This window comes from Pempheris klunzingeri, chromosome 18, assembly GCF_042242105.1.
Source record: "Pempheris klunzingeri isolate RE-2024b chromosome 18, fPemKlu1.hap1, whole genome shotgun sequence".
In the NCBI taxonomy this organism is placed as follows: Eukaryota; Metazoa; Chordata; class Actinopteri; order Acropomatiformes; family Pempheridae; genus Pempheris; species Pempheris klunzingeri.
The window spans coordinates 9,258,508-9,275,397 of record NC_092029.1 but is presented as its reverse complement, the minus strand read 5'-3'; the positions used below and the strand labels follow the sequence as shown (position 1 = coordinate 9,275,397).

At 40.6% G+C, this 16,890-nt stretch overlaps 1 protein-coding gene across 1 annotated transcript in view; it reads right to left on the bottom strand.

Annotated features, from left to right (window-relative positions):
- The window catches only part of nbas (NBAS subunit of NRZ tethering complex), a 150,286-nt gene that overhangs the window by 46,641 nt on the left and 86,755 nt on the right, over nt 1-16,890 (bottom strand). The window contains exons 42-44 of the mRNA XM_070849214.1: nt 12,825-13,048; nt 12,505-12,615; nt 4,232-4,482 (exon numbers count right to left, since the gene is read on the bottom strand). Coding sequence (XP_070705315.1) covers nt 4,232-4,482; nt 12,505-12,615; nt 12,825-13,048 — 586 coding nt within the window. The remainder of the gene's footprint in view (nt 1-4,231; nt 4,483-12,504; nt 12,616-12,824; nt 13,049-16,890) is intronic.

Sequence of the window (16,890 nt, the reverse complement as noted above, 5' to 3'; positions counted from 1 at the left end):
TGTGTGAATGTGTGGGTTAAGATTTAACAGTGTTTGTGAACAAGCATGAGAGAGAGTTACAGAGAGTGTTAGTTTGTAAGTGTTAATGTCACAAAGTCGGTATGTATGTGCCAGTTCAAGTGAAGTATGTATGCATGCATGTATGTACAGCATATTTGAGTACTAATGTGCATCTAGTAGTTTTCCTTTTACTGCAGTTGTGCATAAACAGTTTCCTAAATCCCTCCCCCAATCAGTGAACCTCCAATTACACTTCAGCACTTTAACTAAGCATTGCAGCCCTGTCAAATTAAGAGCAACTGCCTTAATGCGACCCATCCCTTTTTTTTATTTGTTCGGTTACCGATTTGTGTCTTAACTTCAGGCTGCTATGGACCCCTTTCACAACAAACTTGGCACAGCAGGAAAAGCACAGGTTGCCATTAATTAATAGCATTAATGATGGCTGTCTTCCATTTAGATGAGCCAATTCCAGGGCTCGGGTGTTCTCACGGCATGGCTTACTTGGAAATTCAATGTAGTGGGGCTAACAGTAATGTTATTTACACCCGCTATTCCTGCTTTGACAAAATGTCTGCTGTCTGTGTATTACTGACTACAGTAAATAAAAAGTAAAATGTCTTGGTTCTGATCATCACAAAGTTGGGAACACGTCCACATTTTTGAGGAGGTCATATGACCTGACAGCACCATCGGGTATTGGGTTGAAAAGACGATCTTCAGTGCAAATTTATGTTTAGAGTTATCTAATAGCTATGTTCCATTTAAGTTAGCGTAAATTGCTTATTTTGTGTTGAAGTGGCTTTTCTGTAAGGTCTGGCAGTCACTCATGCTGTCCATTATATTATAAAACTGGTTAGATAAAATGTGAGGACAACATAGGCAGCAGAAGTCAATCTACACAAGGGGCGTTGTAGTGGGGCGGGGGTGAGTGACTGCCCTGGAAAAGCCAGGAATGAAAAGTTTGACTTTGTTTGCATTTTTTTTTTTCCCCATTTCTAAGTAATTAATCACAACTAAATTATTGACTGAATAAATCAGTTGAGAGACTTCCCTTTTTATCCAGGGAAAACGTAGAAGGCTCTCTCTCCCCTCGCACCCCTGACAAAAGCTGCAACATGGTTTAGTCTGTTCCTGCACTGGGGCCTCTAAAGGCAGCTAATCAAGCTGAGTGACTGCTGATGCTGGAACCCAAATGTGCACTATGATTGACTCTTTTCCCAAGAAAGGGAAATCCAGCTACCAAAAAAAAAGAAAAAAGAAGGAAAGAGAAAGAAAGCAATCTGAAAGAAAAATAACTGCTAACTAATTTCTTTTAAAAGAAAGGTGAGCACAACTATGAGTTTAAGGATGATTTAAGCCAATATGAACAGTTGTTTAGATTGAAGGCAGCCAACCAGTAATCTATCTTGGAGCATATTTGTATGTTATAACACAAATTAAGTGTCATAAACTAATCAGCATCATAAATACACGTCATATGACATTATATCTATCAACATTACCAAGCAAAGCTTAACATCGTCAAACACATGGAGTGTGGAGCAGCAGCAGGTCCCTCATCTGTTACCGAGCACCTGAGACAAGGTGGGCTCAAGCAAGCCAGAAAGTGTTTTTGGTATCAATGGAGTTATTGCAAGATTCATATGACACCACTGAACCCGCAACAGCCTTCAAAAGACAGTAATGCCAATGTCATCATTTTGGGGGTTAAATGTAGGCCAAGTGAACCAAGAACTGAGGAGAAGAATAATCCCAATTTTAAGATCATGGTGATCAATGATGCAGAATCTAATCTATTTTTCACTTTTAGATAGTTTAATTGAGTTACAATGCGGTTTATCAGTGGGCCACACAAGCCATGGATAAAACGGTATTCATCTGCTCTAAATTACGATGCAATCACTAGCATGTCTAGCACTTATTAGCTTACGTCCTACAGTAGTAACCAAGCTTCACTTCCCTGGCCCAGGAACGCATCATTAACTAACTACATCAGTTTGTGGGGTTTCAGGTTATGTTAAAAACAGAATTGTTCATGACAGAAGTGCTTCCTCACTGAGTAGAGGATGGTCCTGAACTCTATCAGGGTTTAGGATAATGTTAGCATCAATGTTTTAGCACAATATGATTTTTGTATGAGTTAACTGCTGGAAACTTTAAATAAGCTACAGACTGTGTGATCAGCATTTGCTTAATTATCTAGCTGCAGCTGATGAAATCTGGCAAGATGGACTGTTGCGTCCAAAATGGAGAGAGCTGCTTTTGTATGCCTCTGTCTGAAATCAAGGAATCGTCGTTTCAGAAATAACTTGTAGGCCTTGAATTTGACTAGAGAAACTAAAATGTAGCATTGGCAATGTGAGCTTAAAGTAAAGAGCATATTTGTAAGTTTATGCAGAAATGCATCTAAGTCTTGATGTGGATGTCTCAGAGGTGTGTGTGTATGCGATTTGTGTATGTGTGTTAAACAGAGACATGTGTCACCGGTAAAAGCTGCGGTGTTAGCAGGAGCAGAGGGAGGAAGTGAGGCGTGAAAACACAGCTGACACCTGGCTGACCTTTACTGAACTTCATCGAGAAGTGACACAACCTCCACCCATACACAACAAAGTTTGAGCGCTCTAGCCGGACCACTGAACCGGTGACACGCCACAACCTGGACATGACGTCCTTGGAGAGGGCGCTGCCACAGAAATCTAAGTGGAAACAGCATCTTGCTGCGATGCTGTTACTGTTTCAGGAGCTCGGTGTGTTCGCTAGACTGACAATTAATAAAGAGGTGGACTGCCTTCGTTATTATATCGCCATTTAGAGGAAAGCAAAAATGTAAATAGCTGTGTTTGTTTCAGTACTGTGACTTTGCAGCTTTGGAAACTAACATTAGAGCTGATGGAGGAAAAAAAAGGAAGTGTGTAGATCAAGGGACAAGTTAAGGTAGAGATAATATGTGTACATCTGAAGAACAGGTTTGACACCGGTGGCATTTAATTTGTAAGTTTGAGAAATATGAGGACTTTTATCTGGGACCTGATATGTGCCACAAACTTGGGTGTTCAGCTGTTTTTTTTTCCCTACATGACAGTAACGTGAGGTTATCTAAAGGTTAGAAGGAACGTTGCACGTATATGTGAGTCTTCAGTCATGTCAAGAGGGATTAAGCTCAGGTCTTCAACATTGAACTTGATTTCTTGACATTAAAGGCTTGGGGCAGATTTTCCAACAACATGTGAGGAACATTAACCCTTTGAATCCCAGCCTTTGTGGCCTCTTCTTTCTAAGAAACATCATTCACCGATTGAAAAATGGGTGCTTTTAACGATTATCTACTATTAGAAATGATTCAGCACTTAAGCAGCGCCATTGTTGACCTCTTGCAGAGGTGGTTGCACACGAAAAGTGTTCATTTCACAGAGAATAGCACACTTTTAAAAGCAAAAGTAGGTACCCAAAGCATTAAAAATGCTATGCTGATCTGATTAACTATATGTAGTGAAACATGTTTTTATTATTGCTGTATTCACCACTGACTGTATCATATTTTAGGTGGAAACTGCATCCACTGGTCAAAGGGATTAGATTTGGCATATTAACTTTGTTTTGTGTCCTTTTGGAAAAACACCTACTAGTTAAGCAGTAGTCCCATAATTACACACAAATAGTCTGTCCAGCCCTAGGTCACCAATTCATTATCTAACCAAATGTGAAATATGGTCACAGACGTCCCTTCTGTTCCTGAGTTGTAGAATTGAATAAGGTGCAAAAAAAGAGTTTTTGCATAGTATTATGATGTCGGAGTAAGTCATATTAGACATCAGTATCAAATGTTATCACAATTCTCAAGTTATGGCCAAAAACGTGTTTTGTGGGTGACTTTGACCTTTGACCAACAAAACTTAATCAGATCAGTGTTCAGTCTGTGGACGTCTGTGTCAAATTTAAAGAAATTCTCTAATGGTGTTCCTGAAATATCACGACAGACGTTCAGACATACGGGTGCATGGACGGAAAATGTTGATCACTTCATCGTCTTATCCCATTAGACATTTGTGTTAAATCTTTGTCATAATTAGAGTATGAATTCCTTAATTATAGCGAAAATGTTCATTCTTGAATCCAAGTGGATGTTTGTGCCAACAGAATTCGCTCAAGGCGTTCACGAGAATGAGACAGACAGATGGACGTACAGAGGGATGGAAAAATCGAGGCATTGTGTTAAAAACTGTCTTACCATTGGCAACAGCTCGAAGCTTCTTGAGCAGTTTGACATGGGACTCTGGCTTGATGGTGGTGGTGACATAAGGCTCACATCCTGCAGAGTCCAGTAAGGTGTAGTAGTAGAGCAGGCGGCCCAGGTCGGATCCCTCCACAGTTGGTAAAACGTACTTGGTCATGTGGCTGTAAAAGGCCTGAGGGTTGCACTTCAGCGTGTCAAACAGGCCGAGGGACTCGCTCCGGGACTCTATATCCTTGGTGGAGAGACTGGATAAGGAGGAGGAAAGGGAACAAATGGGAGGAGAATAAAATCATGAGTGTAACTGAATGTTTTTGCCAGTTCCGCATAGAACGTAATCATCCATAAAGTTTTCATAGCAACATAAACTCATGACAATAATCCAGCTTATCTCAAGTTCAAAGCTTTTACATTTGCTGGTGTAAACACCTGCTGTGAGAGATATGTCTTCTCTATGGAAAATATCCATTGGTACCAAGGATGTGAAACACTTTATGGTAAGTTTCTGGCATCAGAAACATTTGATTTATTTGAAAAAAAAAAAAAAAAGATCTAAATTGTCCACATAAGCAGCAGTAGCCACCATGCCTGAGAAAGATAAGAGGAAACAGCAATACTGACAAAAACCTTAATTTCATCAACAACAAAAAAACCAAAGGAGACTGGAGACTGGAGACTTATTTGGTTGGTGGAAAACGGCAGTGCAAAGGCAGCACAGAGATCTGCAGGCTTATCACCAAAGATACAGTGCCTCGAAAAAAGATGAGGATTTTATAGATTACTACTGAGAATACATTTAAGAACTTGGTCAGCTCTGACATGAAAACAGGCAAAATGGGGACGAATTGTGAAAAAGGAAGACAGATGTAAGAGAGAGAGAGACAGAGAGAGACAGAGAGAGAAATTGCATGGTTGTGATGTGGAAAAGCTCAGAGAGTGGAAAAAATCTGTGTGGAAACCTATTCAGCGATTTGCTCAAGTTGCGCATGATTTGTGCACTGCTTTGCTTTTCAAAAACACATTTTACCAAAAAACTCAAAGACAGCAGGTGGTCTTGAAGAATGAGAGGACAAGTGAAAAGAACACAAGTGAAACACCAGAGTGAGGAGAAGCGGAAAAGAAAAACCTTAGAAAAACTGCAAACAAAGGTTAAACAAGGGAAGATACAAAGAATGGGGGGAAAACAGCAAAAGAAAGCACGCTGCTGGTAGTCACTGAGGGCTCTGGGTAATCTGTGGCTGTCTGGGAGTGTCTTAGTGTGAGTGCAAGTCTGTTTATCTGTTAGAACGGGACAACATCAAAGAGGGCCATGTTTCCTCTGGGCGCTCCATTAGAGCTAGCTGCGAGGCTTTCGCTAATGAAAAAAATATAGACGGCGGCAGCAGTGTGGAGGCAGCTGACAATAAGCTCAATAATGTAAATAACACTAATCATCCTCACAACAGGGGCTGGGATAAGACTAGAGTCAACAGAACAACTAACTCTAAGTAAAGACTCTCAGTCACTTTTCCTCTCGTCTCTTTCTTAAGTGCACACACTCACAGGCAGCCTGAGACCCCAATCAACATCCGATGTTTCATTATTTAATCACGTTTGCTCCAAAGTGACTGTAACGCCAAGGCAAGAGAACAATGGCAAGAGAGACAACAACTTGTCCAGGTGGGACCGTTCCAGGAAGCAGGTTTGACAAACTCTGAGCCGAACCCTGAACTCTGAGTTGATTAGCACTTAAGATGGGAAACTGTTTCGGGGGCAGCTGATCAGAGTTTGTTCAATCTGCTCTGAGTGGGTTGAACTTGACAGAAGCGTGCTCAAGCCATCATCAGTGGAGCTCTGATACTACGAGTCACCATGCTAACAGGCAAATAAAAGGCAGAGCCTTCTTTTTTTATAAATTGGACATACAGACTGTGCACATTTATCTTTAAAAGAGCCTGAGTCAGAGCAGGGAAAAGTGTCAATAAGCTGACACAGTATCACGATAATCAGTATTATCCATTAATTCATCGTTGAGCAGACTTGTATTTCCTTAATTGACGATAATGTGGTGGAATCATTAGGCAATAGCCTACATTACATTTTAAATGTATTTGTTCAGCTTTAATCTGATGGGGGAAAAAACACAGTGGCCAGCAGCTGAGGATGAAAAATCCAGTTGAAGATTTTCAAAACATACAGATCAAAGACATGGAGACATGATTATAAGCTCACCGATCCATTAATGGTGTGTTTGGTGATTACCACTTGAAAAAGTGTCAAGGTGAAACTACAGAAGACTTTCAATTTTAGACATCTATTTGAAACGGCATTCAGTGGCTTTGTTTCAAGTAGTGAATTAAAACACTGCCACTGAAATGCTGTTAAAACACATTCAGAATACACACAGTCTATTCATTTAAAAAAAAAAAAAAAAAATCTATTTCAAAATACATTCTGCAGCTGCACCACAATCCTGCTCACTCGGAAATATGAATGTATGATCTCTAAAATTATATGAATTATGTTGTGAAATAAACATTTTGGTGGGGCTGCTTTAACAAACTCTCTGCAAAGTCATAGTGATGTTAAAAAAAAAACTCACACTCACACAAAAAGGACATGCAGAGGATTTATTCTGGGCTGAGTGACTTGATGCTGTGTAATGTTTGACCGTGAGAGCGGTGCTGACAGCATATAAAAGTGACTACTTCAGATGTGTCCTGAGTAACAAATATCCAACCAGGATTTTGATTCTGACATACTATGAACCTCTGCTAATTAATGCGCTTTGATATGCTCTTTGATATATACCGGATCAAGCATGTCTACTCTGTAAGAGGGAGGAGACAAAGAGAAACTCAGGGTTAGTTAAAGAAAACCTGCCAGCAAGCAGGGTTTGAGTTTCCCCTCATCTCAGGATTAACTAACTCAGAGTTTTCACTAGACCCGCATTCTGAAACAGGGCCGAGGTAGGACTGTTTAAGGGGTGTGAAGAGTTTTCCTTGGCAAGCACACACAGGTAGAAATACAAACAGCCAATATTAATGTCAGGTTCTGTTTTAGCTGAGTGAGTTACTGTAGTTCCTCAAAGCCAGGTTGTCATCTCCTGGTTGTCTTTCTTCTCTATCCAACGACAAAGTATTTTGTGTCTTTCTTCGCTGAGCTTGTGAGCACCTCCTCCCTTCTCTCTGCGGCTTTTAGCGTCTCTTTGTCCCTCTGATATTATAACTAGTCTATTGCATGCACGCTTTGCTACTGCCGCTCGCCTGTTGGCATTTTTCTCTGTACACAACAGTTTCCCACTCTGTCTCTGTTGTGTTCATGTGGCTGTAATATCAGCCGCTTCTCATTACAATCTTTTCTTGTTTGTTTCAAAAGCCAGAGTAGGGGAACGATTTAATCCGATGGAAATTTACTCATTTCTCTATGGTGTTGCTATCCTCTCTCATCCCACTCTCATTTCCCATTCTACATTACCATATTCTGTTTGTTGTCTCTTCCACCATGTCCAAACAAAAATAGGCTTCTAATATTCTTAAATTCTGAGGCATATTTAATTGCTGTGGTAATCTGACAGCCAGAATTAAACTCTAGGGGGCCTTTGCAGAGCAGTCATGATTATTCAACACACCATTGTTGTTTGAGTTTATGCACGCTGTATTTTTTTTACAATCTGTGCTGCTAATTTGCTTTCGAATTACTGTCCAGCGGGGTGTTGTAAAAGTAGTTTTGGCACAGAGTTCAGGACAAGAAAATGACACTGAGAAATGTTCTTTTCTAGAGATATAGTGAGAGGCATGCAGCTGATTCACCTTTTCTTTGTGAGGTAATATTTTCCCGCTTGTCACACATTTACACGCACACACCAACATTCACCAACACGTCGATTATTTTGTGTATACTTTTACATGAAAATGATTTTGCTTGGTTAAGTATGAACAACTGCACTTGCACACAACGAACCTTAGGAACACCATGCATATCATTATGAAACTACAATAACTGATTTTTGGGCATTTGAGAATGGCAGAAAGAGGCTGTCAACACAAAAATAACATATTATCACCTTTTAATTTAGAATGGTGTATGGTAGTAGTCATTTTTCTGTTGAAGTCCAAAATTCACTTTGCTTTTAGCTCCATGTTTGGTGTCCACCAGTTTCTGAGGGAAATGGCTGGCTCTATAGCAGATAATTGCTCCACCATGTTCACCAGCTAGTCACTAACATGGTCTGTTTGATGTTTGTTTGGTATTGGGCAGGTAGCGCACAGTGGTTCTGTCACAGCTTTTTCACTGAACACAGCTGACTGCTGCCTCTAGAAACGATGCTAATGAGAGCAGTGACAGTGAACCAAAACAGTAGAGCTGTAAATTGATGGGAGTGTGCAGGTATTAGGTCATTAACCAGTTTTGAAGAAATTCATAATTTGACATGATGATGGTGTCTTGAGCAATGTAGTGGATCAACCGACTGTCTGCCTGATAGACAGATAGATAGTGAGCAGGGTTAACGCGTAGTGTACTATTATTATACTATATTTCACATGTGTTCCATTTCAGGCAAGAAATTATTTGTTATGTGGAAGGTGGAAGGAGCGGCACAGCACGTCACCAGTGGCATAAAAACAGCAGGTTAAATTAGTAGCTGATATCATTAGCGCGGACAGACTGCTGCATCTGAAGTGTCAAACCTGATTGCCCATGCGCCATGCATGTGGCATCATCTGTCCAAAAAAGCACCGGTTTCATTTCAGCCAGAAATGCTGCTTTTGTATAACTGAACCAAAGGTTATGCAGTTGTGTTTGTCAGTTCATATCATGCTTTCCCTGGCTCTCCCCCATGACTCCAACAGGGAGGCTTATAGTCATGCTCTGGGTCCTAGTCATGCTCCAGGCTCAGACCTTGCAGAGTTTCTGTGGACAGCACATCAATAATCCCTAAACATCGCAACCAACAGCATCAAACAGCTGCACATGCACACAGAGTGCGCTGTATGTAACCTGTGTGTAGCAATGAGCCACAGTGAATGCTACAAATGTGCTTTTTTTTCTAGGTTGGAGAGCTCATCGGCATGCCAAGCACACTCAAATGAACGCACAGTGAGACACGTGCTTGCAGTAACTTGTGAGAGAAATATTCAAGATAATTAAATGTAGTATGTCTAGAACAGTATGAAAACAACGAACAAAGAACAGCACAAATGTACTCAGGAGACAGTTAGACAGCTTGTAACATGTCAACATCCTCATGCATATGTCGTAAATGACAAGTCTCATTTGTAGAAAATCAATAGTCACTTCCTAATAATTCCTACTTTGCTAAAAAAATCTAAATACAGAACATGCAACATCACAGGGAAAAACAAACCTATTAAGAAATCAAACAGCTAAGGTGAAACTGCAGTGACTGAGGGAAGAAGGGGAACTTTGCTGTGGCAGGGGTGACTACAGTTCACAGCGTTCTTTAAGTATTGATGTAATTTGCATGCCGCAAGGTTCCTGGAAGGTTAAAGTGGCAAGTGCCTGATGTAGACAGAACAAAGTAGGTTCAAATGAAGAGAACTTCATGAAAGGGAAATGGCTTAACTTCTTTGATGGGTCGCCACAACCATTATTTGGACTTCAGCGATGAAGACACAGACGGAGAAATGTTAGTCTTATGACTGATCAGGACATTATCAAGTAGAAGCTGAAAAGTCATGGCTGTATAGTGTGTAGCACTGCCAATTTCTGATCAAATTATACCATATACCATATGTAGAGTTGGAAAGAGCTGGTACAGAATTCCTCATCCTCATCAGACTCAAAGCAAAGGAGAATGAATCAGAAGGAAAGGTGCCACAAAAGACTATTTATTTCTCATCATGGGCAAAATACTGATCTTCAGGAAAAGCACATCTAGTCAGTAGCTGCTGGAAGGAGGTAAGGAACTGAAATGAGGCGTTGAAATGTCAAGCATGATGTTTGTTTGAATCAGCTGACTGTCAACTGATGTGGAACACATTATATGTGTGCCCTGCCTGAAGTAATCCAGGTTTCATGTATTCAACCTAAATTCATCGACTCCATCCTGACATGAAGAACAACAAATCGTTCAAGCTGTGATGGCGACATTTTTTGATGTTTTCGTGGAAATTTGGAAGTATTTTGGCTTGCAAGACAAAGAGTTAAGGAATAAAAGTCAGGGCTTTAAGAAAACAGACATGGGGTACAACTGAACTGGCAGGTGATTTCTGAGCAACATGTCAACACCCTCTCTGTTTTTGGACAACCCGTTTAAATGGTTTAATAGCTGTCATTAAAATGCCAATAAAACTGGCTGAAATTCATGTCTCTAAACGGTCCCTGCGTACACCTACAAAGACCTACACACAGAGAGAACAGCTGACGACGGTGGTGTTTAGCGGCGCATTGATTCCTCTAAAGCGTTCCCTCTGTGTTAATAGGACTGTCTCAGGGACACTCTGGCTCTATCATCCATCTCTTCTTCCTCCATCTATCTGGCCCCTCTTTCTCCCAGCACTCTCCGCTTCCTGTGGGTATTTCTCTACCTAACAACCTCCTCTGCATCCTGTTTTTTTTGTAACACTTAACAATGAATGCTCAGCAGCTCTTTTTACTCATTTGAGCTGAAATACATTTGTGTATTTTTCCATTTGTCAACCTTTGACCAAATTATCACCATATGTACCCATTTTTGAAGAGACATAGATCTCTTCTGTGACATCAGGACTTTGGTGAAACAATGTACTAAAAATCGACTGTAATACTTTTGTGTTAAATGCCATAAATTAATGAAGTACTTTTGCTCCTCTAAAATAAAGTAATGTTTGATCACTTGGGAGGGTTGCGCTTCCAATTTTGATTGACATCTACCTCTTGAACACAATGCGAATACATTTACTGTAGGTTGCTTTGGATAAAAGTGTCTGCAAAATTAATGTAAAACAAATGTAATGCACTGGGAAGACTCTTGTTATTTCCCTTAAACCAAGTATTGGCTTCAGAACTGGACTTGGTCCCACGGCACTATGGCTGGCTGCCGCTACTAAACAGTTTGGATCAGTGAAATGAAAAGAATGTATTTCCCTACAGGGATCAATAAAACCCTAAAACCCATCACCCAGCCGTGCTTCTGTCTGTATGCATCTTTTCCTTTAAGTTTTTGCCCCTCTGGTCTATTTATATCACTCCCTATGTCCATCCATCCATTAAATCAATACGCACATTGCAGATACTTCGAACTAAGACTATAGTATAAATATTCTTCATGCATATGTCATGATCTTGAGATTTTGGCAGAAACTCACACACACAGTGGCTGTGATAGGGTCTGAAGAGGGTATAGGTAGTAATTTATTGTTAAGTGGAGTCCATAAACCATTTCCTTATATCAGAATGCGACAGGGGGATATTTATCACACATGCACACATGTGTGCACACAAACACACACACGCGCACATCTCAACTCTGCTGAAAAGGCATTCTATTAAAACAAGGAAAGGTGCAGAGCTAGTCAGATCCCCAGCTATGAAGTCAGAGAGCAAATAAATTATGGAAATAGACTCTGACACGCTCACGTCCTCTCTCCCACTAAAACACAAACACACACACATTCACAACATGTTTGATTTACTCCGGGGTGTTTTAAATATGCTTTTTATGCAGGAGAGTTTTGTCATAACTCACAGGCTGTGGTGCTACTTAAATTCACTTTTTTTCATTTCACTTTTTAGAATTCTGCCAACAGGAGGGACAAGGATGTGTGCACATCCAAAACTTCACAAATATGGGAACACATAAAAGATAAGCAACATGTTTCCTTATCAAAACACACATGCATTTTATGCATGTACATATGTAAATTTTTTTCAAATGCACATTGACAGATTATCCATCCATTGTCTATACCGCTTATCTTTAATTGGTGCGGGGGGGCTGAAGCAAATCCCAGCTGACATTGGGGCGAGCGGCAGGGTACACCCTGGACTGGTCGCCAGTCAATCACAGGTCCAACACATACAGACAGATTATCATTGATGCTCACACTCACTCCTACGGGCAATTTAGAGTCACCAATTAGCCTAACCTTTGGTCTGTGGGAGGAAGCGGGAGCACCCAGAGGAAACCTACACAAGCAGAGAGAACATGAAAACTCCACACAGAAAGGTTCAAGGCTCAAAGCGCAAACCTACCAGCCAGCGGATCCGATGAGTAAAATTACAGGAAAAATGCTCAAGGAGAGATTATGCGATAGTGTTTGGATTTGCTTATGTTTGTGTGCATGTACCCGCTATCTGTGAAGAGGAACTCGAGGTGAGTCATGTAGACCTCCCACAAAGGAACACAGTAGCGCTTAGCCAGAGACAGAGCGATTCTGTAGACGCTGTCATCCAGAGTCCTAAACAGAGAAACAAGAAAACAGTGATCAGGTTTTATGGCGATGAGGCAGAAAGAGACATCATGGCCAACGCAAAACTTACTGACTACATTACAAATCCACGCTGTGTGATTATTTCTAACAGCGTACATCTGACCTCAAAATTTAGCCTTTCAGATAAAGACACATGGTATCGACGGTATATTCCTTTAAGCCCCCTCACTACTTACTCTGTGAGGCCAAGGATGGTCTCCTTCTTGTAGTCAGAGTCGGAGCTGAAGCGCTGGACATCCACTCCGCGGCCCAGCCCCTGTAATACCTGGGCCTGGGTGAAGTCGGTCAGACGTTCATTGTACACATGTAGCTGGTTGATCAACTTCTGCAGTTCCTCAGGCCAATCCGAATATGCAGACACGTGCTGTGTGACCAGTCGAATCAGCTCCTTTGGGTCAGCCTATGAAAAGGGAAATAATTTGTATGTTTACACACAAATGGCTGCTGATGGTGTTATTTCAAGCTGGTCCCCTGAGAGGGTAAAAGGAAAAGCGGGCATTGTGATAAAAACAAAATTCGGTAATCTTGAGAATTTTTAGTATCCGAACTCCCTGCACCTTTGTCATAGGGGCATGAACATACTGGCTACTGTTTTTAAAGCATTATACTAGCTTTAAACATGCCCCATTCACGTACAGTAAACATGGTACTATGATTTACAACAGGCCATATGTTTAAAGCATTTGACGATATAATATTTGTTGCAGTCCATTCCACTGAAACCTCCAGTATAATCCTTTGATAAAATGAAAAAAACAAATGTTTATGGAATGATACGAAACAAGAACAATACTGAGTTGTAATTAGCAAATGTTTCTCAATTTCCACCATTACTATAGTGCTATTAGACCCACTGCCCTATATCTGGACTCGTAACAACTTGATTAAACGCATAAAATCACTTTGTCAAGAATAAAACTGAAAGCATCAAACTGTCATCACTCCCTCCAATTTGGGGGAACACTCGCTCTGAACGTGGCACCCTTTGTCGCATTTTTTACTCTATCCACCGAGTCATCCACCTCAGAAAAGTGTAAAAGGTTTTTTATGATATTTTCATTTTCTATCAGGGTTTTTTATGCTCACAATGAACAGGTGCATAATAAGGCGTAAAAGGTGAATGGAAAAGCACTTAGTGTTTACTGGAATGTGCAGTTATCAGCTAATGATGCAAGACGTATTTTTTGCTTCTCGTATTGTCGAATATGAACTTTTTACCCTACTTTTCTTTTAATAGAAGTTCTTACCCATAGAGTAATGCAGGAGGTGCTAGGGTTTAAACTAGGGTTGACCAAATGCAAAGTGCCCTTAAGGCTTATCATTAAACTATGTGACACTCGCTTCAAACACCCTGCACTGCGAGGTATCTAAAGCTTCACAGGTCCTCTGCTGCTTTGCCGTGACAAACTAATGAGGCTATTTTCCAAAATGGCTGTAATTTTCAAAAAAAAAAAAAATCCGAAGAAAAAGGTAGAGGCATACCAACTACCTTGGCATAACTTCTATAATTTTGCTTCCAGGAAGACATTGACTGCTGCGCCCGACCTAAATCAGGCGTAATATGCGCTTTTTCCCCCCACACCAAGAATATATGGGTAAGAACTATAATTGCTACCGTCGTTCGGGCTTATGGGGAATTCAACAGTGGATACACATTTGTGACTGAGTGTCATGCACAGTGAGTGGTAGGTGAGTGTTGTATCCCTTTCATCACCTCTGCTCTAATTAAATGAACTCCTGAATTTAGTTTTTGGCATCTTATATTCTGTCGCCCAGCAGGATGAGATGGTTTATTTGTTGATCCTATTTGCATAAGGTAATTATGGCTGCTGGAAATGTGTGAGCTTGAAAACAGAGGTGTGTGTGTGTGTGTGTGTGTGTGTGTGTGTGTGTGTGTGTGTGTGTGTGTGTGTGTGTGTGTGTGTGTGTGTGTGTGTGTGTGTGTGTGTGTGTGTCTATTTCTGTGTGCCTCTTCCTGCTCTCAGCATGTGTGTATGTGTGTGTCTTTAGATGTGGCCTTAGCAGCAGTCATGGTGGCAGATTCACAGTTCAAAAGCAGGACAGGAGGGAGAGTGAGGAGAAGAGGTAGAAAGGGGAGAATATTAAAAAGTGTATAGAGTTCGCTGTAGATAGGAAGTCAGAGAATAAGGAGGAAAATAAGCCAGAGGATAGGAGGAAGAAAGTAAGTCGAAGAGAGGAGAGGAGTAGGAAGAGGAAGTGGAAGTGGAAGAGGGATGGTAGTTGTTAATGCTGGCATCATTTTGAACACCATTTTCAGACAAGTAAGAATGACATGCAAAGGAGACCATAGAGAGAAAGAAGAAAGTCTGCTGGAACTGTGACGGACAGGCTGATGGTTGAAAACCTTTAATGAAATAAGGCTTTCATGATGAAATACTGTTTGCATTTTCTCTCTGTCATTCATCTGCAGTACTTTGTCCTTTTGACTATCTGGCTTACATCTCCCCTTACCTCCGCAAACACTGTTTTTTTTTGTGCATGTCTCAAACTCTTATATATCCCTCCTCACTCATTACAAAAAGAATCTCCACAATTTTTCCTCTTTCTAATAAGCAGTCATTGCAATCCCACTTAGTCTACTTAAGCAAAAGCAACACTCATTTCTCGTTTTTTTTTTTTCTTTCTTCAACTTGTCTAATTACTTTCTTATTTAATTTTAGACTATATTAAAAGTCACTTTTAGTTTTTCTTCAAAGGGAAGAATGTATAAACTGTATGTAAAGTATAAATGCATGAGGTAGCGTGTGATGTAACCAAGCTGGGAGGAAGCCAGCTCTCACCTACTCCCCCTTTAGATATTCTAACGCTGCCACAGGCCCTTTTCTCTATGTTCCCCTCCTTCCTGTGATGCTGCTTAAGAGGGAACAGTGTAAAAATAAAAAGTCTACATTCCTCAAATCTCTTCAACCACACTTGCTCTCTCATTTTCAGTATTAATTTCCCATGTTATTGTACTTTAGTCAAACACTTAACCAATCAAAAATCCTTTTTCCCCAATCATGTCACATAAAATATTATTATAATAACTCTTTAAGTTAGTCAGTTTTATTATTGTGATTAACTAAATCTTAATATTACATGATATACTAGTGTTTTTGTCAGTACCAAATTTTGTGCAAATCCAACAAGTAAGTGGAGAAATTTCACTCGGTAAGAGGAAAGGTGGTGCTGGGTCAATTAAAGTCAGGGTCTAACAGAAATAATTCGAATTCATCCACATGAGACCGTCAACGTGCATACAAAGTCTCATGGCTATGATGATGGTGGCTGAGATATTTCGGTCTGGACCAGCGTGGACTGACAACAGGACTAACAGGCCAAACAATAAAGCCACCAGTACAGCTCTGCCACGACTGTGTCAAAAAACGCCATGTTTCCCAACATTCCTATCAGCCTGCCGGTCTAAATTCATATTCAGCACAAGACTGTAATAATCAATAGTCAATTTGGTTGGGATTGGATGTTCAAGGACTGAAGTCAGTTAAATTCTCAATATAATGTTATTCTGTGTGTGTTATCTTCAGATCATCAGTGCCACACACGCGCATAAAAAACTGGTCCGGCTAACCTAGTTTTTAACGTATTGCATCCGTCTGCTTCTCTTTGTATGGTAACTATCAAAGGTTATAGAGAAACAGACATGCCTTCCCTCTCTAGAGAGTACACTAGTAATGATCTTAATGAGTTGTGTTTATGTCATGCCTAACACTTAGCTATACAGTCAGTGGCCTCATTAGCACTAATTCTGCAAATGGTGTACACAGTATGTGCACATAATTAGGAGGAATACAAGGGGGGAGAGAAACTGATTTTAAAACGAATAATGACTCCATAAACAGGCTCAGCTGCGCTGTGGATCATAATGCTCTGAAGAGGACTGATCACAAGCAAGATACAAGCCTGGCAAGAGGGCTGCAAAGACACAAGCAAGAGAAGCAAGAGTAACTCAACACAGTCAATCCAGTGCATGTAATCAAAGGTTTAGAGACTACTTCATCTCAGATATTCTGAGTCAACTGCAACAGTGCATTTAGAGTGCATATTTGTCTAATAGAGCTCTTTCTGCTGCTACTCTGCTCTACAGGGCTCCCATGGGTAAAACATAGACTGCTAATGATTGTAGTACAAGGGTGTAATTTGTACAAGAGCACAATTTGTACAAAAAGAGGAAAGCGAAGTCACTTGGTCCATGGTGCTTTTCTATGATGGGGAAGTCATTCA